Genomic DNA, 24,605 nt, shown 5'->3' with positions numbered 1-24,605 from the left:
CTTGAGGTCTTCAAAGGGCCCCTTAAGGCTTTTTGAGGGCCGCTTGACACCAACTGAGGACCGTTTGAGGCCTTCTGATGGCCATTTGGCGCCAGCTGGGGGCCCTCTGTCACCAGCTAAGGACCCTTTAGAGCCTTCGGAGAGCCATTTGACGCAAGGGCATGGCCCTCTGACGCCAGCTCAGGGACCTTTGACACCCTTTAAGGCCTTCTGACGTCCATTTGACGTTAGCTGAGGGCCCTTTGAGGCTATCTGAGGGCCCTTTAAGGCCATCTGAGAGTCCTTTGAGGTCATCTGAGGGCTCCTTAAGGCCATCTGAGGGCCCTTTGACACCATCTGAGGGCCCTTTGACACCATCTAAGGGCCCTTTGACACCAGATGAGGGCCCTATGACGCTAACTAAGGGCCCTTCGAGGCCATCTGAGGGCCTTATGAGACCATCTGAGGGCCCTTTAAGGCCATTTGAGGGCCCGTTGTACACGGTCTTCGGTGGTCTAAGGATTAGTTAGAGGCCCATTTGAGGCGGCCTTCGGCCGCCTCAAATGGGCCCCTTCCTTCGAGTTGGGCCCCCCAACTCGAATGGGGGGGGGGGCACGGGCCCGTGTGCCCCCCCCCTTGTGTGCGCCCTTGTTAAAGGGACCCTCCCACCTTCAAAAAGTTAATGAATTGGCATGAAAGTGATGTCGCTCGGTTCAGAAAGAGCAAAAACGAATATCTACCAAATTTAATCGAAAAATATTCACCGGTTTTCAAGATATTAGACTTTTACTTTTGTTTACTTTTTGGGATCTCCGCTGTTCCTAGCGACTTATTTGAAAGTGCGGCATTTGTTGCGCGCAAAGCAGCATATACCACCGCGTGCTACAAAACGTTTTAGTCAAATTAATGACGGACGTTCGAAAGCCTGATGACGTCATCAGATTCCCGTAATGGTTAAGAGATAGGGACCACGCTGGTCCCACCCTGCAAGTAAAGGGAAGAAATTTCTTGAACACCATAAAGCTGCGGGGGTTGCGACCAGGATAAATGGTGGTTTCTGAGCCTGGCCGCAAACTTGGCTATCTCAACTCAAAACTAATGTTAAGGTGGGAGGGTCCCTTTAAGGATCTTTAAAAATTATGAATATGACGCTATCTAGGTACGATTTAATAACAAATAGGAATAGAAAAATGCTGTAGACACATGAACACTGCTCGGTATTTGAACCAAAAGCTCTTCACCCATTTGTATTGTATTGTATTTGTATTTACATTTAAGAGCGATCCACATACGATGTGCGTGGCGATTACTGCTCAAATGCTGTAGTGGATCAACGTCCATGATTTGGTCCATGTGAAGTGGTATCACGAATTTCGATTTAAATATCCTGCACAATTGATGAACAAGGTGCAAAAACATATTTTGACATGACTGGCGCGCTTGATACAAAAGTGGTGTGTGCCATTTTGCGGGCCGCCCCCCCCCCCCCGTTGTGTCCTATGGCCTTGGTTGTGTCCGAACTCCCCGGACCAAGGCTATCAATAGAACTCCCCGAGGTGGGGAATAAGGGGTAACTCAAATTATTTTTACATGATCCAAGCATGTGGTGTATTTCAAGAGTTGTTGTTGCCTGGCCTGCTGCATCACCATTTAGTACCCTTTAATTTATATAGCAAGGTTGAATCCATTGAGCATGCGCTCGCAATCATGGGCATTGGCATGGGGCAGGGGGAGTGTGTGCAGAACTCGCCTCTTTCAAATTTCTGGAAGATCAATGTATGTAATTATTGTAATACTATATGATATTGATATATTCATATTTAAGCCACTCAGCCACTACAACGACATGAAACTTTCAGCACCTTGTGGGCCGCAGGGCGCAGTATTAACTGGATTATTTGCCAACATTCACCGTGTGATGGCGGTAGCATAGCTTGTTATTTATAAATGCTAAATATATAAACTAACTATCTAGGTATCTATTAATTTCTCTATTAGTGACATTTTTTGTGCCTATTTTACTTACATATGTCTATCTACTGGCACCGTGCCTATACTTAAAAGCATGATAGTTATCATACGTCACCAGCTGGCCAGCCAGCTGACTGAATCCAGATAATACCGAGGCCCCGCCTTGTTCTACCTGTTCTAACTTATACCTTTCTCAACAGTGATTATCTGGAGCAACACAGTCTTTTAGTTATTTAATTAATAGTTATTTTATATTTTCACCTTAAAGCATATTGCACCTAACATGCTCAATCACAGATAACAGTAGTACTGGATTGGAAACAGAATATTGGCAGTTGCAGTAAGAGGCCGAATGTTTTTATGCGACGGCGCCAAAATGGGATTCTCGCGTGCTTCTGGGTGGATAATTTGTGTGTTGTGTATTGCAAGAAATCGTCATTTTTGTGTTTTGTCGTTTACATTTAAAATCGAAGCTACCAATGTAAAATTAAAGTATTTCACTTTTAATTTGATTATGTAGAGGGCACAATGCGTGGTGTTTTCTTTTGAAAACAAAGTGTGGTGCAAAGCCTTACATACGTATAGGTACATCAACAATGGAGGAGGGGAATGAGCGGTAAAAACCTGCCGTTCTGGCTACAACCCAACGAACCAAGAGGAACAAAATATTAGAACAGGAGATGTCTCACATGCCACCTATTCGCTTTTCTCACCGAAACATCTCTACGGGCTCAGTGGGTTGGCGCCATGGGTCACCGTGACCGGGCAGAGTGAAATCAGGACTATTCCGCTGCATGTGTGAGCTGCATTTCAGAAAGGAAGATTTCGAAGATGATCGGTCATTTCGCACCGGCATGCAGAGACAGCGCCGTCGGCTCAAGAGCGACGCAGTCCTGTCAGTATTGACCAGCGTGGATTACGCGATGCCCCCTGTGCACGACCGGCCAGCGAAACTAGCCATGGCATCCGCACGCCACTCACACCAGAAGCAGGCTATGAAGGACCAGACCGATGCGTTCTTCACGAATGACAATGTCAGCTATCAGGTGGCAACTACAACTGGTCGAGTGTACGACAGTTCCTGGAGAATGAGGCGGTACTCCGAAGTCGAACTAAGGGCCTCAGATGGTGGTCACTGGTCACGTTTCAGCCCCGCCGACGCCTCCGCCCGAATGGCACCATCAGCATCACAGCAGGAGTGACAGCAGGATGGTGCTCTTGTCATCCAGGAGCCAGTGGCCGCGGTGGCGAAATCCACTGAAATGGAGGACCTGAATGACAGCGCCAAGGCCTCCCTGGGACACAGCTCTGGCGCCTTGGCACGCTCGGCCACCAGGCGTAACAAGTACGATGCCTCCGCCAGCCTGCTGATCTATCTTGGGGCTACGCCGCTGGAGGTACGACTGGAGAAAGACGAGGAAGACATCGACCTCACCGTGAGGATCTGCCATATTTGGAGGCAACTGCCGAAGACGGAAGCTAACAGGAACCAGCTGCTGGTCTGCGATCAACCAAGAAGTGACGAAGATAGTCGTAAACCGGGATGTCGAACTGACCGGAAGTCGTTTGCAATGATAGCCACGACGTCCTTAGGAGCATCCTTCCAGAGATGTATGCGACGGTTTTCAATCTACTCGTATTTGCTGGAAAGTGTGGAAACATGGTAACTGATATGTGAGGCAGACACTCAAGACAGTGCTGTCCATCGAAAGTCAGGAAGCAGACACCCCAGCGGCAATCGGGTTGCACCCAAGGTGCAACCCGATCGAGGAGCGACAAGAGGCCAAAGCTCAGCAGGGTCAAGAAGATGTAAGGCGGGGAAGTAAGGTCGCTGATGAAATTGGGAGGGCAGGCGAAGCGAAGTGACACTTGAAGGGGTGTTTTGTGACGTTGGTTTGAATTGTGACGTTTGGATGGTTCGTTGTGACAGGACTGGTGTCGATTAGCATGTAAATAAAGAGATCAAACTCCCATGTACAAGTACTTTTTGTGGATGAGAATGGGAAATCATTATAATCAACTCAGTGGCATACGTTCCCTCACCACGGTGAGGAAAGTGTAACCAGCAACGTTTAGTATAATAAGTTGCCATTATGCAAAAATGCAGCAATAAACACGAGCACGGCTAGATTGCTTCTTTATAAGTTTCATTCACATAAACCAATTTCTTTTTTGCCTGTGTGAGAAGATATCGAAGTCTGGACACGAAATATTCGGTTTTGTTTTCGGCCTCTTACTGCAGCCACCGGAATCCTGTTTCCAATCCAGTACTACTGTTATCTGTGGCTCAATATATCTCTTTTATTGTCCCTGGTGACCTGACCTAGCCTAGACCTTGAATATTATACCTTTGACATGATGTGTGCTTCACCCTCTCTTGTAGGCCTAAAACCAGGTTATGGGTGATTCTCAGTCAATTCTTTGCCAAATGTGCCAGAAATCCAATACCTAATGTGAAACTTGCAGCTTTGATCCTTGACCTGACTTACCTTCTCTTGAGTAGTGACCTGCTAAAGCAAACAGAATTGGTGCTAAAAAAGTATGTCTTGTCTATATTTTGCAGTGCTTTTTCCACTGTATTTCTATGACTTTTCCTTTAGAATATGAATGCAGCAAAATCTACCCTGGCCTCCCCCCCCCCCCAGCAGACCACGTTCGACCAAATACCCCAGTGGTATATTTTGCAGTGCTTTTTCCTCTGTATTTCTGTGACTTTTCCTTTGGAATAAAGAATTGCAGCAGAATCTACCCTGGCCTCCCCCCCAGCAGGCCACGTTCGACTGAATACCCCAGTGGGCTGCTGGTTAATGATGGGCTGCTTGGAGTGTGATAACCATCGCATGGGAAAGGGCTAAATCAGTCCACCTAAAGTTTTCCCATGAAAATTCTAACACCTTTTCTGTTCATCTGTTTGCCTTATCTGTCCACTGAAAACTAAGTGAGCCACATGGAATGCTTCCCCTTTTACTTAGTCATGTGTTGTATTAGGTATTATGTGAGTGTTTGCGAGATTGATGTGCGATTTTAATTATGTCTGATGTCCCAGTAACATTCCCCATTGATTTACTGATTGACGTGAGAAAGTGAAAAGCCCCGTTTTACGCGGACCTTTTTCGAATAAACTGATTCTGATTCTGATTCTGATTCTTGTATGTATAACAATTTTTGTAGTTGCAGTGACATGGACAAGGAAAGTTCACCAACGGCTGTTCATTTACCACATAAAGTATGGCGCAAGCAATGGAAAAAGATGAGACGGAAGAAACTTCGACAATTATCAGCCAAGTTCCGAGATGCAGCTACGGAGCAAAAAGAACTGGAGCTTATGAAGAGTCATGCTTACCGGTCCTGGCTGTTGGAGCAAGAACATTTAGGAGTCATGCGGGAGGCTGAAGAACAGGAGGCTGCGCTGGTCAGACACCAAGCATGGTTGGAAAGGGAAAAGCAAGCTAAACTCGAATGGGATCAAAGGAAGCTGAAAGAAAGCCAGCAAAAAGAGGCTCGCGAGAAGCAAGAGAAACAAATTCAAGAGGAATGGGAAGCTATTAAAAAGGCTGAAGAAATGGAAAAACAGAGAGATGAAATGGAGCAGCGTCAGAAAAAGGAGAAACAGGAAGCCCTGCTTCGTGATGCTCTCTCAGAGCTGTGTCAGCCCTCTGTCCAGAACCCTCCCGTCCCGTCAGCTGAGGAGCGTACCGTGGAATCTCGTCCCGGTCTGCAGCTGTGTCCATTCTTCGAGAAGACTGGCTGCTGTCGCTTTGGACCGCGGTGCTCCCGTAACCACAGACATGTACTGCTGAGTCGCTGTCTGCTGCTGGAACACTTCTATCAGCCGCTCGGCGTGCGGTATACACTCGATGACGAGCAGAATCTGGATGTCGGCCTCGAGTTCGATGACGCGGAGAGGGCACGACATTTCAACAACTTCTATGACGATGTGCTGCCTGAACTGCGATCGCGTGGCGAGGTCGTTCAGTTCAAGGTTTGTCAGAACTACGAGCCTCATCTGCGCGGAAACGTATACGTACAGTATGCTACGGAAAATGAGGCAGCGCGAGCGTTTAAAAACTTGAACGGACGGTGGTACGGCGGAGAGCAGATATCTGTGCGGTTCGTTGACGTGCAGCGGTGGTCCCGAGCCATATGCGGCTCATTCTTTCGGGGGAACTGCCCGAAAGGCAGAAACTGCAACTTCCTGCACGTGTTTAAGAATCCGAACGGTGAGTTCAGGAGAGCTGACCGGGACCTGCCGACGTCAGTGGAGTCGACGCGGCAGAGGTCCTCGTCCCGGAGAGAGACGAATGGCTGGAGCACAGAGAGGCGCGGCAGTGACCGAAGCTCAGAGCGGCGCGGCAGTGACCGGAGCTCAGAGCGGCGCAGCAGACGACCTTCGGAGGATGCGAGGCGGCGCTCCTTGTCGACCAGCAGACGCACGCCTACCGAAAGGAAAAGAAATAGGAGGGAAAGGAGCCCGGATCGTAGGAGTTCTAGCAGAAGGAGAGACCGAGCATCGACTGATTATGATTCGCCCAGAAACGAACATCGGAGCACCGAAAGAACGCGCGGCAGCAGAAGCCGGAGGGACGACCGATGCTCTCTTGAGGAAGGTACCAGTAGTGAACGCAGAAAGTCACGGAGAAGTCATAGTCCAGAGTCGAACGGACATCAGGATGACAGCGAAAGACATACAACACACCGATCTCACGAACGCTCCCGGAGTTCTAAACGGCGCCGCTCTCGCAGTAACGATCGTGAGCGGAAAAAGAGGAGCAAGAGGTCTCCGAGTTCGACGCACCGTCGCGAATCGGGTAGCCAGACACGAGAAACGAATTCTACCGAAGCTGGCGGGTCCAACAAGGCGGACCGCGATCCAGACTGCCGCGGCGAAATGGCAGAATCTGATTCTACATCACTACGAAAATCCCCGGAGGTGGCATTGGCATTGAGCCAGGACGGTTAAAAGCGTATTTGTACCATTCGTTGACGTTCTGAAGCACTTTCAAAAACTTTGTCATCATCATGAACTCACAAGAACGCGCATGTGATTACACTCACTGGTTAAATGATCTCGCTACTTCGTTATTGTTTGGGTGACATGGCTGTACCGTCATGCTGTTCTTTTCGTAGGAGGCCAGTATGTCGGTGTCTGTTAGCTACTCCCATCATTTCACTGAACATGTTGCGCACTGCCCCCAATGTCCTGCGTGTTTCCTTGACTGAGATGTCAGTATTGCGAGCCTCTGCCGTGAAATTTCGTCGAAATCGCTGAGCTCGACATCACTGCGAAGGCCGCCCGTTCCTGCCGTCCAGCCGACAAGCAGCGCCAGGTATGTGATAGAACTTAAATCTATAGACTTTTCCTATGGTAAGGGATATCGTTATTCGTTACCAGCCTGAGCATGGCTGGTGTCCAGGGTGTCTAAATAGGATATGGCATGCTCGGGTTTAAGTCCAAATCAGTGATGGTTGTTACGGAGCGAGCGAAGCGAGCGTAGTCTTTCCTTAGATTAACGGAAATTTCTGAGTATGAGCGGCCGGCCGGCCGGCCGGCCGGCCGTGCGGACGCTTTTGCGAGGCTTATATCTCAGCAACCACTTGACCGATTTACATGCGGTAAATTTTGTAGGGTAGCTTCATTCCTTCTACCAAGTATTGGACTATTCCCGATGCATGTGGGTGACCCCTTATGCACGTGCCACGTGCAAAACGGAGAGGTGTCAGTTTTGTAATTGTTGCAATATCTCGGTAACTACTTGGCCGATTGCGCTGAAAGTTGGCATGTAGGTAGGCACCCACTAGGCACTGCATATACATGTGCCAGAGTTGGGGTGCTGCTGCACGTGCGCACGTGCAGGGGTCGTTTCCAGATCTCGAGAACGGCTCGACGGATTGCGCTCAAATTTGGTACACAGTTAGGGACCGGTTAGTAGGGTGCCGTGCACAAGTCAGTTGGGACCCATTTTGCACGTGCGCACGTGCAGGGTGCCGCTTCCAGATCTCGAGAACGGCTGGGCCGATTGTGCCCAAATTTGGCACATCGCTAGAGACCGGTTAGTAGGGTGCAGTGCAGTTAGTTGGAGGTATCCCCTCGCAATTTCGCACGTGCAAGGCCCACCCTCTCGCTCGCTCCGTTAGTCGCCCCAAAAGGCGTTATACTGGTGGTTACCTTTTAGCTGTCGTATCATGTTTACTGTGCAGTTGTGCATTATTTTTGAAATCCGTTTTACCCTTTTCGTGCTTGTAGAATATGCGCCGGAGATGACAGAATCTGCAGTGCTGATTAAGTCTTTCACTGATGGAGGGGGCAGATGGCTTTCCCCTCTCTTGTTTTTTTTTTCGGAAAGCTCTTGTAAAAAGTTGCAGATAGTGACGAACCTTTGAATGCTTTCGTGTTAATCAATCCTATAGATTTTGTTAAGTTTTCATGACCGTGATCCGAATAACCGTTGACATGTGACCTCTGCCCCGAGGCATACTTCTCAATCGCTGAAACTTCCAAAGCAGTGCGCGGTCGGTGCAGGTCGGAGATTCATTTTCTTGATTTCTAATGAACGAAGCTTGTAGTGCCGAAAAAGATGTGCCTGTGTTAGGAAAATTGAGGTAACGATTAAGATATGTAAGCCATTCCTCGGCCTTGTGGTTCGTTAATCCTGTATGCTTAAATCGTGTATCTGATTGCTTCTCTGTTTCTGCTGGTCGCATCCCTCCCTCGTACCCGTTTCAGTGGTGTGATAAAACCGCTGCTGATGTTGTGTTCTGTCCCTTTCTCAGAGCTGCGTCCGCTAACGGCGGTGCCTCGGCAGACCAGACTCGTCTTCTCCGGCCGGTGACGGTGAGTGCCGTCCAGATGTCACGGACAGAGACTGAACACGAGCCCGGCACTCTCAGCAGCTACAGCGGTCCCCACGACACAGCGGAGCACACCGTGACATCTAGCGACTGAAAAGCTAGCGACGGCAAAATGTGTTTATCGCGTAGACTAGGGGGCGCCCCGTGCCATCCGGTAATCCAGCGGAGCGCACCGCATCTTCGCGAGCCAGTGGAACGAGCGGCGGCATCCCCGCCACACTAGACATTGGCTGTGATATCATGGAATTAGGGGGAGTCATTTGTGTTACCTGAGCTGTGTTACCTGGCGTTAAACATCAGATTTTGTATTGTCGAGTGCAGGTACAGTAATACATGATCTTTTTGTTTATTTACAGATTTTCGGTACTGAAAAGTTGAAGGTCCTAGTCCCATTATTGGAGATCCCAGTCCCTTCATGAAAATGTTGGTTTGTTGCGGAAAGGCCAATCACAAGGTATTCGTAATCATAAAATCAAACTAGATGTTCAAATAGCATGATATATTTTGTCGATGAGAACTAATAACGGGCACATCCCTCTCCCCCTCCCTCTCCCACACACACACATTAACACACATACCACGCATTGGCGCTGCGCAAAAGCCGCACTTGCTCGGGCTATTGATTCCAATACCAACAGTCGTTAGCTGTGAGCTGGCGCTGATCTGAGATCCTCGTGCTGGGAGATGGCTGTCGCTCTGACCCCTCCCGGGTCGGGCGTCATCAGGTGATGAGGGGCCGTTTGACGGGCCACAGGCTGGTGTCGCACTGGCGCGCCTCGTGACACTGGTAGCGGCCCAGCTGCTGGTCACACCAGCAGTCGACGCAGTTGACGGTGTAGTGCAGCACCTGGTGGGACGGTCCCAGCCACGAGCACGGCCCTGCCGGCAACACAGAGACGGCGGTGATTATTCCTCGGCATACTCTTCAATGGCCCAAAAAATTACATAGTGATAGGATACAGTACTGAATTTTCACATAGGATGTTAAAGGTTTAAATAAAAGGTTCACATTTGGCTTGGCAGCTAAATTTGGGTTCGCTGGTGGTCTTTCCCTACTGCTAGCTCCATTAGATAGGGGTTGTTGACGATGTACTACGATGACCTTAGGTGACCTTAATACGCCGTCGTATGCCTACATAAAGGCACTCTCTGTGCAAAATGAAAAAAAAATATTTTACGTAGGACATGAAGTTAGGATTCTTGCTAACCTAGAAGATTCTATTTTGATTGAATGAAGGACCAAATTAGAGCTCTAATAGGGATTCTTTATCAGCTCAAAGAAACTCAGGCACGTCACCAACGTCCTCCCCTCGGGCCGAGCGTCCAAACTCATGAATAGACTACGGTAATTTGAAAACGAGCGAAGTGAAGTGTAATTGACGAGTTCCACTTACCTGTGGTGCCGATCATGTGTTCGATGCTGCTCATCAGGAAATCATAGACATCCTCTCTGCTACTAGAAACTTCATCAGCTGCATTTACTGCTTTCAACAAAAGTGTCATCCATACGTAGCATAAATATTGCCCTCGAGTAGTTAGTAAATGGGCCATACCAGAGTTTGTTTTCGTAAACGTCTTCTTTTTTTTTCACTACCTTGGCAAATGGAATGCATGGATCGAATAAAAAAGATATGGTTTGGATGTGACCAAGACCATATGTATATTTGTCTGTGGCCATGTGATAATGTCATGTTCTTTGAGCTAAGCAACTACAAATTGCACGTGCTAACAGTTACACGTGCCTGTTATTTGTTTGATTAACCCACTTGGAATAAGTAAAATTTGAAAAAGAAGAGCAGAACGAAGACCGTAGAAGTGTTTATAACAGCGTCGATTTAACAGTTGCTGCTGTAAATTTTGAGTAAATTGGAACTCGTCAGTGAATGCGTATTAGTATGCGTCGCTAAGTTCACGGACACTACTTGGCTGGCTGGGGACAGCTAAGATGAGGAATTGTCGACTGTCCGCTGTCGAAGGAGGCAATATGTATATTTGTAGGGATGAAATGAAGACAGTGTTAAGATGCGCTCATCTCTAAACGCCCACCTTTGTTTTCGTGTTTATTTGTTGGCCCATAACACTATTAAATAGTAACACATTGATCCGTTATACAGTTACACACACGGTAGAGAGGAGTTTAAGCTGGCTTAGCACCCGCAGAGAAGAGGCGACGAGCGTATCACACTGCTCACAGCGACTTGAGCTCACCGGCTTATGAGATCGAGCTCACTCACGTACGCACACACTACAATCATGTAAACGAACATCCGCGATGCAACGCTCTCTGATCGACGCGAATGCCTAAATTGTGAGATCATATTCAGTCATGTGGGCTACGAGCCGCTACAAAAGAAACTACCATATTTGCAGTATACCTAATTGTATCAAAAGCGTTTCCCAGATGCTGGAATAGCTTAAACAAATTGCCTAGTCCACTGCATGTATAAACCAAAAATAACAAAGCAAATAAAAATAAATAAATTCAAAGTACTATTAAAGCTCAGTATGAGGTTATAAGCTTTATGTGTACGCGAATCACACACAGCGTTACACACATCAGCAGAGGTTCTTTGCACCAAAATACATTTCCTGGCAGGTCCAAATTTTACCGACAATTTGCCTTGCCGCATAGGTAAGAAAGCTTCCCTGATCGGTAGCCATATCACCGTCGAATAGCATGCCTTCTTTATTGATTTGTTGAAACTGAGCTAAGCTCAATAGTTAAGCTGTGGCTAAACTGGAGCATTCACCGACTGGGACGTCAGTTCTGTACTGACCGCAGCCGACTTAAGTGGCCCTACTCTGTGACTGATCCGCACGGCACGTGTCGTGGACGGGAGCACGTGGCGTGACCACGTGCGGCACGTGGCTGGCCGTACTTATTGAGTCGTCACACTCGCCTCACCGCCACGGTCAAACGATCAATCGGTAATCCTTAGCGGGCATTTAACTTTTGGTAGAAAAGGCATTAAATTTGTATTTAGGCTGATCAAAAGTCTCACTAAATCCACTTTCAATATTCGGTTAGGTAACTAATGGAATACTTAATCTTAGGGGAAATCCACTGTTTATATTTTATGAAGTACAATTTTATTCCATCGGCCGTAAGCTGCACTGGCATTATCCGACTACTTATTTTAATGGACCGGCAAGTAAATACGGAATGCACAACCTTATTTCAGCCATTTGAGCCGTTTTCATGGTCTTTAACAACTTTTAATCATGGACGGCGGGTGAAAATGGATTATATATCTATATCTTACATTTTTACTCACCACCTCCCTACATAGCTCGTAGGAATACCTATACATTTTCACCTAGATACATCAGCTATTATGTTTACAAAAATAGCTTATGATTGCACATTTAATCACGTGGAAGTGTTTGTGTCTCGCCTTTGAACGATGGCATGGCGCGCCCTGCGAGTACAGCCGATGGCGAGAATTGTTTGAGCGACGCAGGACCACGGTGGTCCGGGAGCGCCAATGTGACCATGTTTTGGGGGCGGTTGGCCCACAGTGCGCCCTGCGCGGGCCGAGACCACGGGCGTCAGCGCGGCGCAACACAGGCAGCGACTGCAGTCGCCTAATGACCGCGGTCATTGGACAGAGGCGACAGGCCAGACACACCAACGCACATCGATACATCGAACACCAAAATAATAGTGAAACACGCAGCGGCATAACGTCTGTCAATTCAGCAGCAACGAATATCAGCCTCACAGCAGCATATTTCGGGGTCTTTCGATTTGGCTGAAAATCGGTATATAGGGCCTCCTCGATGCGCTGATTCCGAAAATGTACCTCTTTGGGGTGATATTTTGCACCGTTAACGAGTTAACGACCAATTAACATTTTAACGGGAAACGGCGGGGTCTTTCGATTTGGCTGAAAATCGGTATACAGGGCCTCCTCGATGCGCTGATTCCGAAAATGTACCTCTTTGGGGTGGTATTTTGCACCGTTAACGAGTTAACGACCAATTAACATTTTAACGGGAAACGGCGGGGTCTTTCGATTTGGCTAAAAATCGGTATACAGGGCCTCCTCGATGCGCTGATTCCGAAAATGTACCTCTTTGGGGTGGTATTTTGCACCGTTAACGAGTTAACGACCAATTAACATTTTAACGGGAAACGGCGGGGTCTTTCGATTTGGCTGAAAATCAGTACACAGGGCCTTCTCGATGCGTTGATTTCGAAAATGTGCCTCTTTGGGGTGGTATTTTGCATCCTTAACGAGTTAACGATCCGTTAACATTTCAGCAGCATATATCGATTTCAGCAGCAAATTTTCGGGGTCTTTCGATTTGGCTTAAAATCGGTGTACAGGGTCTCCTCGATGCGCTGATTCCGAAAAGGTACCTCTTTGGGGTGGTATTTTGCACCGTTAACGAGTTAACGATCAATTAACATTTTAACGGGAAACGGCGGGGTCTTTCGATTTGGCTGAAAATCGGTATACAGGGCCTCCTCGATGCGCTGATCCCGAAAAGGTACCTCTTTGGGGTGGTATTTTGCACCGTTAACGAGTTAACGACCAACTAACATTTTAACGGGAAACGGCGGGGTCTTTCGATTTGGCTGAAAATCAGTATTGAGGGCCTCCTCGATGCGCTGATTCCGAAAATGTACCTATTTAGGGTTGTATTTAGCACCGTTAACGAGTTAACGACCAATTAAAATTTTAACGGGAAACAGCGGGGTGTTTCGATTTGGCTGAAAATCGGTGTTCAGGGCCTTCTCGATGCGCTGGCTCCGAAAATGTACCTCTTTGGGGTGGTATTTTGCACCGTTAACGAGTTAACGACCAATTAACATTTTAATGGGAAACGGCGGGGTCTTTCGATTTGGCTGAAAATCGGTATACAGGGCCCCCTCGATGCGCTGATTCCGAAAATGTACCTCCTTGGGGTGGTATTTTGCACCGTTAACGAGTTAACGACCAATTAACATTTTAGCGGGAAACGGCGGGGTCTTTCGATTTGGCTGAAAATCTGTATACAGGGCCTCCTCGATGCGCTGATTCCGAAAATGTACCTCTTTGGGGTGGTATTTAGCACCGTTAACGATTCAACGACCAATTAACAATTTAACGGGAAACGGCGGGGTCTTTCGATTTGGCTGAAAATCAGTATACAGGGCCTCCTCGATGTGCTGATTTCGAAATTGTGCCTCTTTGGGGTGGTATTTTGCACTGTTAACGAGTTAACGATCCGTTAACATTTCAGCAGCATATGTATATCGATTTCAGCAGCAAATTTTCGATTTGGTCTTTCGATTTGGCTTAAAATCGGTGTACAGGGTCTCCTCGATGCGCTAATTCCGAAAAGGTGCCTCTTTGGGGTGGTATTTTGCATCGTTAACGAGTTAACGACCAATTAACATTTTAACGGGAAACGGCGGGGTCTTTCGATTTGGCTGACAATCATTTCCGGAATCAGCGCATCGAGAAGGCCCTGTGCACCGACTTTCAGCCAAATCGAAAGACCCCGCCGTTGCCCGTTAAAATGTTAATTGGCCGTTAACTCGTTAACGGTGCAAAATACCACCCCAAAGAGGTACATTTTCGGAATCAGCGCATCGAGGAGGCCCTGTATACCGATATTACGCCAAATCGAAAGACCCCGAAAATTTGCTGCTGAAATCGATATATGCTGCTGAAATGTTAACGGATCGTTAACTCGTTAACGGTGCAAAATACCACCCCAAAGAGGCACATTTTCGAAATCAGCGCATCGAGGAGGCCCTGTATACCGGTTTTCAGCCAAATCGAAAGACCCCGCCGTTTCCCGTTTAAATGTTATTTGGTCGTTAACTCGTTAACGGTGCAAAATACCACCCTAAAGAGGCACATTTTCGTAATCAGCGCACCGAGGAGGCCCTGTATACCGATTTTCAGCCAAATCGAAAGACCCCACCGTTTCCCGTTAAAATGTTAATTGGCCGTTAACTCGTTAACGGTGAAAAATACCTCCCCAAAGAGGTACATTTTCGGAATCAGCGCATCAAAGAGGCCCTGTATACCGATTTTCAGGCAAATCGAAAGACCCCGCCGTTTCCCGTTAAAATGTTATTTGGTCGTTAACTCGTTAAGGGTGCAAAATACCAAACTAAAGAGGTACATTTTCGTAATCAGCGCATCGAGGAGGCCTTGTATACTGATTTTCAGCCAAATCGAAAGACCCCGCCGTTTCCCGTTAAAATGTTAATTGGTCGTTAACTCGTTAACGGTGTAAAATACCACCCCAAAGAGGTACATTTTCGGAATCAGCGCATCGAGAAGGCCCAGTACACCGATTTTCAGCCAAATCGAAAGACCCCGCCGTATCCCGTTAAAATGTTAATTGGCCGTTAACTCGTTAACGGTCCAAAATACCACGCCAAAGAGGTAAATTTTCGGAATCAGCGCATCGAGGAGGCCCTGTACACCGATTTTCAGCCAAATCGAAAGACCCCGAAAATTTGCTGCTGAAATCGATATATGCTGCTTAAATGTCAACGGATCGTTAACTCGTTAACGGTGCAAAATACCACCCCAAAAGGGTACATTTTCGGAATCAGCGCATCGAGAAGACCCTGTACACCGATTTTCAGCCAAATCGAAAGACCCCGCCGTTTCCCGTTAAAATGTTAATTGGCCGACGGCCGTTAACTCGTTAACGGTCCAAAATACCACCCCAAAGAGGTACATTTTCGGAATCAGCGCATAGAGGAGGCCCTGTATACCGATTTTCAGCCAAATCGAAAGACCCCGAAAATTTGCTGCTGAGATCGATATATGCTGCTTAAATGTTGACGGATCGTTAACTCGTTAACGGTGCAAAATATCACCCCAAAGAGTCACATTTTCGAAATCAGCGCATCGAGGAGGCCCTGTATACCGGTTTTCAGCCAAATCGAAAGACCCCGCCGTTTCCCGTTAAAATGTTATTTGGTCGTTAACTCGTTAACGGTGCAAAATACCACCCTAAAGAGGTACATTTTCGTAATCAGCGCATCGAGGAGGCCCTGTATACTGATTTTCAGCCAAATCGAAAGACCCCGTCGTTTCCCGTTAAAATGTTAATTGGTCTAACGGTGCAAAATACCACCCTATAGAGGTACATTTTCGGAATCAGCGCATCGAAAAGGCCCTGTACACCGATTTTCAGCCAAATCGAAAGACCCCGCCGTTTCCCGTTAAAACGTTAATTGGCCGTTAACTCGTTAACGGTGCAAAATGCCACCCCAAAGAGGTACATTTTCGGAATTAGCGCATCGAGGAGGCCCTGTACACCGATTTTCAGCCAAATCGAAAGACCCCGCCGTTTCCCGTTAAAATGTTAATTGGCCGTTAACTCGTTAACGGTCCAAAATACCACCCCAAAGAGGTACATTTTCGGAATAAGCGCATCGAGGAGGCCCTGTATACCGATTTTCAGCCAAGTCGAAAGACCCCGAAAATTTCCTGCTGAAATCGATGTATGCTGCTTAAATGTTAACGGATCGTTAATTCGTTAACGGTGCAAAATACCATCCCAAAGAGGTACATTTTCGGAATCAGCGCATCGAGAAGGCCCTGTACACCGATTTTCAGCCAAATCGAAAGACCCCGCCGTTTCCCGTTAAAATGTTACTTGGTCGTTAACTCGTTAACGGTACAAAATACCACCCTAAAGAGGTACATTTTCGTAATCAGCGCATTGAGGAGGCCCTGTACACTGATTTTCAGCCAAATCGAAAGACCCCGCCGTTTCCCGTTAAAATGTTAATTGGCCGTTAACTCGTTAACGGTGCAAAATACCACCCCAAAGAGGTACATTTTCGGAATCAGTGCATCGAGGAGGCCCTGTATACTGATTTTCAGTGAACTCGAAAGACCCCGCCGTTTCCCGTTAAAATGTTAATTGGCCGTTAACTCGTTAACGGTGCAAATACCACCCTAAAGAGGTACATTTTCGGAATCAGCGCATCGAGGAGGCCCTGTATACCGATTTGCAGCCAAATCGAAAGACCTCGAAATATGCTGCTGTGAGGCTGATATTCGTTGCTGCTGAATTGATAGACGTAGCGGCATATGCGAGTAAAGCTGCTCAAAGATCGGATGAGGCTGTCAAATTACTAAGATCTTAGTGAATATGGCATTGGCTAGGCTTGCCCTACTCATTATGAGTTGAACTCTAAAATGATTTTTGAACTCTCAGTAAACGATAGATATGGGACGCTGTTTATGCAGACGGTCAGTTTTTTATAGAGTCCGTCCGCGCTCGGCGCGCACCGCCCCGTCGGGCGGGCTAGCCCCACTGGGGTGCCGGCGGAGTGCCGGTCGGGCCGCCGTGGGCCTCGGCGGGCGCCAGCCGGCCGCAGAACGAGGTCTTCTGGTGGCTGCGCAGACCCGACGTGCTGACGTAGCGCCGGCCGCAGCTGGTGCACACGAACGGCCGTTCGCCCGTGTGCAGCCACAGGTGCAGCTTCAGGTGCACCAGCTGCGTGAACCGCGACGGACACTGGTTGCACGCGTACGGCCGCTCGCCAGAGTGGATCCGCATGTGGGTCTTCAGGTTGGAGGTGGAGCTGAAACGCTTGCCGCACATGTGGCACTTGTGCGGCCGCTCTCCTGTGAATACAGATAAGGGAATCAGTGGAAGGGATGGCGTGAAATTTCACGTTGCGGAGTTGTCTGATTGTCAGTCGATCAGCGGGGTGAGCTGAACCCGGCTGTGTAGAATGCTCAGAACCATTCCATCCACCTTTCGGGACCACACCATTGACCAATGGCCATCAGAATCATTCCGCTGATCATTTATAGCCATTCCACTCATTCGTCATTTCGAATCACTCCACGTACCATTCCATGCAATTCATCTGACCGTCTATCACCATTTCACTGGCCATTCATTACCATTCCGCTGACCATTTTGTGCCATTCCATCGACCTATCGCCTGGCTCACCTGTGTGCACCAGGTTGTGTTTCTGCAGGTGAGCTAGCTGAGTGAAGCTCTTGCCGCACACCTGGCAGGTGAAGGGTCGCTCGCCGCTGTGCGTGCGCAGGTGCACCTTGAGGTTGCTGAGCTGGCCGAACGTCTTCCAGCACTGGTTGCACTGGTAGTGGATCTTGCCGTTTTTCTTGTTGAGCGGGAAGGGCAGAGCGCGCACGCCGCGGGGCTGGCCGGCCCTGCCCGGCGGCGGAGGCGGCGCCGGTGCCGGTCGGTCGCGGCCGGTCTCGGGCGCCGGCGGGGGCGGTGGATGCGGAGGACCGCACTCGGGAGGCGAGTGGCGGTCGTCGAGCGGCAGCAGAGCGGCGCCGAACGCCGCCGGTTTGAACGGCTCTCCGGCTGACGGCGGCCGCGGCATCGTGCTGGTAGCTGCCGGCAGCAGGCGCCGCTCGCCGGTCAGGGTAGCGCTGACCGACCGGGCCAGCGGCGGCGGACGGTGCGCCGGCGGCGGCACCAGCTCGCTGACGGAGACCTCGCGCCGGCGCGCCGCCTCGTTTTGTGAGCTGATGTGGTACACCTTGGACATTTTGATTTTGACCATGTGGAACTCGTTGCTGTGCTCCCGGTGTCGGAGCGGCGGCCGCGGGGTGCCGGGCCGCGCCGGCGGCTCCGGCGCTGGCCGGTGGCAGTGCCGCGTGCGCCGCGGCCGCTGCGTCGGCCGGCTGCAGTCGAGCACGAAACTGTTGTCGGTGTCCTCGTCGCTGCTGGTGCCGGGCCGAGACGAGTCGGTGAGGCTGTCGTGGCTGGTGCAGCCCTCGTCGGAGGAGCGGCCTGGCGAGCACGGCAGGGAGGTGCCGGCGCGCGCGGCCGTCCGTTCCGACTCTGGCTGCCACGGGCGCGGACCGAGCCGCGGCGGCGGCCGGCCGTCGACCCAGGCGTCGGCCGGGTGGGCGCGCTGGTTCCACCCGTCTGAAGGAGTCGTGGGATGGTGAATGGGATGTCACAACATATACAGACAGCCCACAGAGATCGCAGATAGCTGCTAACATGTGCTGACAGAGCATCCACACACACTTCAGACCGACTGAAGACATCTAGACATCTGACAGAAACTCACGCGCACTGCAGGTCACCCGCAGGCCCTGCAGTCAACATGTAGGACGTATGTAAAGACTAAAGAGAGCTTCAGATATGAGATAACCCTCACACACAAGAGACAACTTACAGCTACAGACAACCTTTAGACATCGCAGGCAACATAACTATATGTAAATTGTACAGATTTCCTGCGGCCAAACCTCCGGACCCCGACCGCTAGACCGTAGCATTGTGTCGGAGGGTCAAGTCCATCAGAACGGCGATACTTTCACATGAGCGTTTTAATTTAGACAGTGTGGAACTTCTACGGAAGAGGCTTTTGGGCGACAGTAGGGGAAGTTGGGGGAACGCCGAAGACTTTTTTTCTGACGCCCGTAGCACGCAAGGTAGACAACATAAGCTATTCTTGTTGGCGTCATTCGAGAGACCAGTCTTTTGCTTTTCAAACATACCAGGCGCATTTGATGAATTCGCATACCGTTAAGCGCACAAACTAAAAATATCAAAGAAGTGACTTTTTCGGCGTTGCCCCGGACTGCGGGGAAAGCCGAAAATGGGAGAAATGATCTACGGGGAATGCCGACATTGATGTTTTGCCATTTTATCTCAAACTTTATCCAGAATTCATCAAAGCTGACACGCGTTTTAAGAGCTTGAGGACGCGGTGCACACTGGAAGTTATAATTGTGTGATGTAATAAGGAAATGCCAGGTAAATCATTCCTTATAGGTAACAGGCCGTTGTGTCGGTTGAAAGTGTAATTTGTGTGACTAAAAATACGCGTTGCTATTCTACAGCAGTAAAGTCCACGTAGCGTGCTTTTAACACGTGCGTAATCGCACGTTTTCGGCATTACCCCAGCCAGCCATACTTTCATTTGCAGGCCCATAACTTTTCAACGTGCTGTATAAATTTCAAATAGGCAGCACGCTTATGCAAAGACATGCTAAAGATTACTTGACCGAATTGGCCAGACAAACAGTAGCATAGTGAGTAAGAAATGCAGCTTCAAAGGCGCATGTAGTACAAGGGAAACGTACCTTGAAAACGCTCTTGGCGCCCTCACAGTCGAAGTATTCCGAATGACGACTCGTAACAAACATGCGATAATTGTAGTCACTTAAGCTTCAGAGCATCACTGACAGGTGGCATCCATGTCTTACGGTTTTCGAAATATCGAATTTCGGCTTTGCCCCAACTCCGGCATTGCCCCAACTTCCCCTAAAGCAGGCCAAGCAATGAAATGTCATATTTTCCATGACGCCGTTTTGAAAAAGACGATATAGCATGAAGCGGGACCAGGCAACTAAAGAAGAAAGCGCTCAGAGAAAAACCTTTATACAATTGATCAACTATAACGGGATTTTACTGGGGAGCAGCAGTGACGACTCACAGGTATGTTTCAGTATCACGGCGCTGGACAGTGAGGAAGTCGGTAGCTGCGAATACACTTCGTCATACGGAGCACTGCGACCGAAGTTCCGTGAAAAGTCGCGAATCGTATAGAAATCCACCTGGCCCTGCAACAGAAAACGAGTCCTCCGTCTTGAGCACGGTCTTTCTTGCAGATATTGAACTACGTCAAGCATAAAAAGCGCATTACAGCGCATATGAACATGCTAAGTCACGATACGCATGAAGTACACGAAGAATAAGTAGGGACACGTAATAAGTAGGCACTTGTCAGGAATGTTAGGAATGCATTTGTCATTGCCATTAGGAATGTTTATTGATCGATCGTGTTATGCAGCGTTACTTTGCCGCTTCTCTTTAGAAATGTATCTGCAAACACTGGCAATGAATTATGATTATTGAACACGGAAACACCTATAGTACGTTACCGGTTACGGTGATAAAAGAAAATGAGTCCATTACAAACTGCATGCAAGAAGGATTATAAACACAGAAATAACATAGAGTGAAGAGCCTTTTATGCTGGACTCCTGATGGATACGTAAAACGAGGATGACGATTTTTACAGTTATTATATTTTTTATGAGATGTTGAGGCAACATCGTCTCACCTCTAACGTGTCACTATCCGTTTACCGTGCGCCGTGCCCGTGCGTCCGGGTGCCAGTAGTCGGAACCAACCATATAGAATTCGCAGGGGATTCGTCCACCTAAATGTACACAGGACGATGACAGGAATCTTCGTCGCTATCTAAGTTGCGATCATAAGTACCTATCGCCCCCATCTAACTTGCCAGGAACATCAAGTGTGAATGTTCTTAAAAATTCATTTCAGTAGAATCATAAGTGTCAGTTTAATTCGAATTTTACCGATATTTCGAGAGAGATCATAGGACATCAGGAAATTCTTTTTTACCATTGTGTAATATCTTCGCGAAGGACGGCAAGACTACATCGGTCGCTATTCTCACAGGAGAGCTAGTTAGAACGGCTTCGGCTGACGGTCGATATTCGATAGTTTTCTATTGTTCATTTCTTTCGGTGTAATCAAGTGCAGTCTTAATTCAGCCTAAAGATCTAGAGCGTCAAAGATCAAAGACGGTAAATTGAACTTTTGACCGGTATATCTGATCTGCGATAGCTTCTATCAAATTATTATGGACTATGTATTTAATATCGTATAAGGTTTCTCTAGCTACCTACAGGGTGTCTCAAAGGTTCGTTGACACATTTCCCATGCCCATAAAGCATATAAGAACCGGCCAAAAATCTAAGGTTTTGGTGTCTGTGTGCACACTAGACAAATATGCATGCTTTGACAACTGGTTCGGGAGGTTGGAAATCAAACCCTTTGCTGTATCTCCAAAAATATTTGCCCATACCGATTTTCGTCGCTCCGTCAGCTGCCAGAGGCTGATTAAAGGTTTCCCCTACCAGAACTTTCAAGCTCTTGTAGGGGAATCCCCTGCAGTTTCTGCGTCGGACTTAGGTTTGACGAGCTCCCCGGCAACATCCGCTTCTCCCTGAAAGCCGACAGCTTGCATCGACACCATCCGTGAGTATTTGGTAGGTCTTCTCTGGCGCTAACTCCTTCATGAATGATTGGCGCCGACCTCCCAAGCACCATTTTCCTTTTCAAAACAACCCCATTCCTGAACAAATGGGAAGTGCCAGGGGCAAAATTTTCGCAGCATATCGTAGAAGAATGTGTCGGCCATCTGTTTCTTAGACACATTGTGCAAATTTTTCAAATCCCAAACGTTAGTCATTCCCCATGCCAAGACCTTCGCTGGGTTCCGGAGTGTTTTCCTCAGGAGAGGTTCTGCTTTGTAGACGGCAAAACCTGTCCATCGTGTGGTTTTGTCGGGATTTTGTGCGTAAAAGAAAGCTATTCGCTCCAGATCTGCGTCTTGAAACTTCGTAGGATAATGCTTTACATTAATTGACATTTTTGGCGGGTCAGTTGTCCTTGGTATTGACGATTTTCGTGTTATTTCCCCAAAAATTTAGCGTTATAGATATTATAAACAATTTCAAATGATACTTTGTCTTTATTTTACGATGAGCTGCAATTTTTGAAACTGGGTAACCTCTGTCTGTGAGCTTTTGTCAGTTTTCAATAGTTATGCCTTCATTTTCAGCTGCTTTCCGGAGCACGAGTCTGCTGCCGTACGAGGGTCGTTCAAAACGCTGTTAGTCTCGCATGGTTTTGTCCTTCAAAAATTTTAGCCACCGTTTTTATTAGATGATCATCATGTTGTACTCATCCTCGCCGACACTTTGCCATGTGTCATTTCCGACTTAACCATTCCCATTACTCCTGAAACAGAGAGTTTCTCAGCCGACCCGATTTTGCGACCTTGATTTTCATGCTTGACCCATGGTCATAGATGAACCCTTTTTGTGAGCTCATGAAGGGTCGAATGCGCTTGAAAACAATGAGACTGCTTGAGGAAGGTTGTTATGTTACCAATGCCCATGCAAAATTTCGACTATTAATTTATTGTTGATTCAGAATTATTAACAAAATAGCATGGCTGGTACCTGTCAACGAACTTTTGAGACACCATGTACGACTGAGTTGAACATTGGCTGATCAACTTGAAAATCTGACCCCAGATCGAGTTCATCACCTGATCCAAAGAAGAATCCCTATAGGTCACACAGCACCGGGCTGTTCTAAATTGTGTTGACTGCAGTTATGTTAGTTAATAATTGATGTCAACGAACGAATTTTTCACCTTGGACATACCGTACGCTGAGTGGTTCCTATACAGCACAAGCTTCAGAGTGATCCATACAGATCTCAAACGGTTATGATAGGGATGATGAAGTAACGAGATAATGCTCTCTTCACCTCGCAATGAAAAGTTTATGGGATTATTCAGGCTGTTTTATGTGTAAATTGATGATCCAAAATGTTAAGATATCCTCAATAACTTCTCGTAGCTAAAAATAGTCGTCAGTTGCTGGGGTGCTTTTCATTTAAGTGAGTTTAAATCACTTATGGTGATCTTGGTGATGACGTAACGTGACGAGACTGGACTTTAAAAATTGGACTGCTTGGATTGAAATGCAATAGGATTTACCCGAAACGATGGCAATGATCACACCTTAAACAAATTTATTGACAAAGGTGGGCGTTAAAGTAGTCCTCTCATCACTCGGTGGATTTAGGAATCATTTGCTGAATTTTGTATTTTCTCCCAGAGGACAGCTGGGATCGTACACCTGTACTTATACCTGGCTCTGCAGCGCCACCAGCAGCGACGCGTCGGCGCCGGCGGCCGGCGGACGGCAGTGGCGGGCCCACGTGCCGTGGCGCGAGCTGTCCATCCCCCAGACCTGGGTGGACGGATGGCGGTCACCACTGACACCAGATTCCAGACACCAGTCACCAGATACCCGACGTCATTCGCCAGATACTCACCAGTCACCATATACCATATACCAATCACCAGACACCGTGTACCAGATATCAGACACCATATACTCACCAATCACCATAAACCAGTCACCAGCCGCCACCAGTAGTAGCTAGGTATGTACCAGTCATAAGAATCCATCACAAGATACCAGTCACCAGTCCATCAGTCAACATTACCAGTCACAAAACACTGTTACCTACCAGACACCATGTCACCATACCTATAGGTACCAGATAACCGTCACTAGACCACAGCCAGCTCTTCACCACGCAACAGTCAGCTCGTCACTAGACAACAGTCAGCCCGTCACTGTGGACCAGTCAGTCAGCCCGTCACAAGAGAACAGTCAGCCCGTCACTAGAGAAAAGTCACTCTGCCAATAGAGAACTCGGGAAAAGTTTTTCGGGAGTAATGGAGAGTTGCGTCACAGAGTTATGGGGTGTCACACATGGAGTCATTTGGCCATCCATTAAGAACTCTTGAAAACTCTTTCGCAAAATGAGGAAGGCTCAAAGTTACCCTAGAACACACTCAATAACTCTGCTGGAAAGGGTGTTATCGATGGTTTTCAGGAGTTTTCAGGGGAGCATTTTCAAGAGTTTTGACCCATATGGAGTCAATTTTTTTCTCAGTGCAGTCAGTTTGCACCAGAAAACAATCAGCCCGTCAGACTAGAGAACAGTCGCCCGTCACCGAACAACAGTCCGCGCGTCACTAGATGATGACTAGTGACAACACCTTGATGACTAGACAACAGTCGCTCGTCACTAAACAACAGTCAGCCCGTCACCAGAAAACAGTCAGCCCGTCACTAGAGAAGTATCAGCCCGTCAGAGAACAGTCGTCCCGTCCATCCGCCCGGGCATCAGCACCGCCGGGAGTCCGGTGTCGATGTGCTTTCATAATCGCCAGACGCTGTCTCCAGTCACTGGATTGAGGCCTGAGGGCATG

At 48.1% G+C, this 24,605-nt stretch overlaps 3 protein-coding genes across 4 annotated transcripts; 1 reads left to right on the top strand and 2 right to left on the bottom strand.

Annotated features, from left to right (window-relative positions):
• Positions 1-1,492: 1,492 nt before the first annotated feature.
• Positions 1,493-9,147, top strand: LOC122386554 (U2 small nuclear ribonucleoprotein auxiliary factor 35 kDa subunit-related protein 2-like). Of its 2 annotated transcripts, XR_006257400.1 has the most exons (3): positions 1,493-1,632; positions 7,179-7,277; positions 8,722-9,147. XR_006257400.1 is itself a non-coding variant. In XM_043375842.1 (2 exons), exon 1 carries the CDS (start codon positions 5,132-5,134, stop codon positions 6,908-6,910), a length of 1,779 nt encoding a protein of 592 aa, XP_043231777.1. In that variant the 5' UTR covers positions 5,118-5,131; the 3' UTR covers positions 6,911-7,277; positions 8,722-9,147. The 2 variants fall into 2 exon arrangements, 1 of the variants encoding a protein (XP_043231777.1); XM_043375842.1 differs by lacking the exon at positions 1,493-1,632 and having other exon boundaries at positions 5,118-7,277.
• Positions 9,148-9,245: 98 nt separating this feature from the next.
• LOC122386553 lies at positions 9,246-10,463 on the bottom strand. Its single transcript, XM_043375841.1, has 2 exons — positions 10,194-10,463; positions 9,246-9,678 (listed from the first exon to the last, which is right to left on the bottom strand). The coding sequence occupies exons 1-2, from the start codon at positions 10,348-10,350 to the stop codon at positions 9,521-9,523; spliced, it is 315 nt and encodes a 104-aa protein (XP_043231776.1). The 5' UTR covers positions 10,351-10,463; the 3' UTR covers positions 9,246-9,520.
• Positions 10,464-17,073: 6,610 nt separating this feature from the next.
• On the bottom strand, positions 17,074-23,562 carry LOC122386561 (PR domain zinc finger protein 1-like). The gene is made up of 4 exons (XM_043375850.1): positions 23,470-23,562; positions 18,834-18,858; positions 17,732-18,685; positions 17,074-17,396 (listed from the first exon to the last, which is right to left on the bottom strand). The coding sequence occupies exons 1-4, from the start codon at positions 23,560-23,562 to the stop codon at positions 17,074-17,076; spliced, it is 1,395 nt and encodes a 464-aa protein (XP_043231785.1).
• Between the last annotated feature and the right edge of the window lie 1,043 nt (positions 23,563-24,605).

This window comes from Amphibalanus amphitrite, unplaced genomic scaffold, assembly GCF_019059575.1.
Source record: "Amphibalanus amphitrite isolate SeventyFive unplaced genomic scaffold, NRLGWU_Aamphi_draft 000255F_arrow, whole genome shotgun sequence".
Taxonomy (NCBI): domain Eukaryota; kingdom Metazoa; phylum Arthropoda; class Thecostraca; order Balanomorpha; family Balanidae; genus Amphibalanus; species Amphibalanus amphitrite.
Note: the sequence above shows the minus strand (reverse complement) of the source record. Positions and strands in the feature narration are given on the sequence as shown.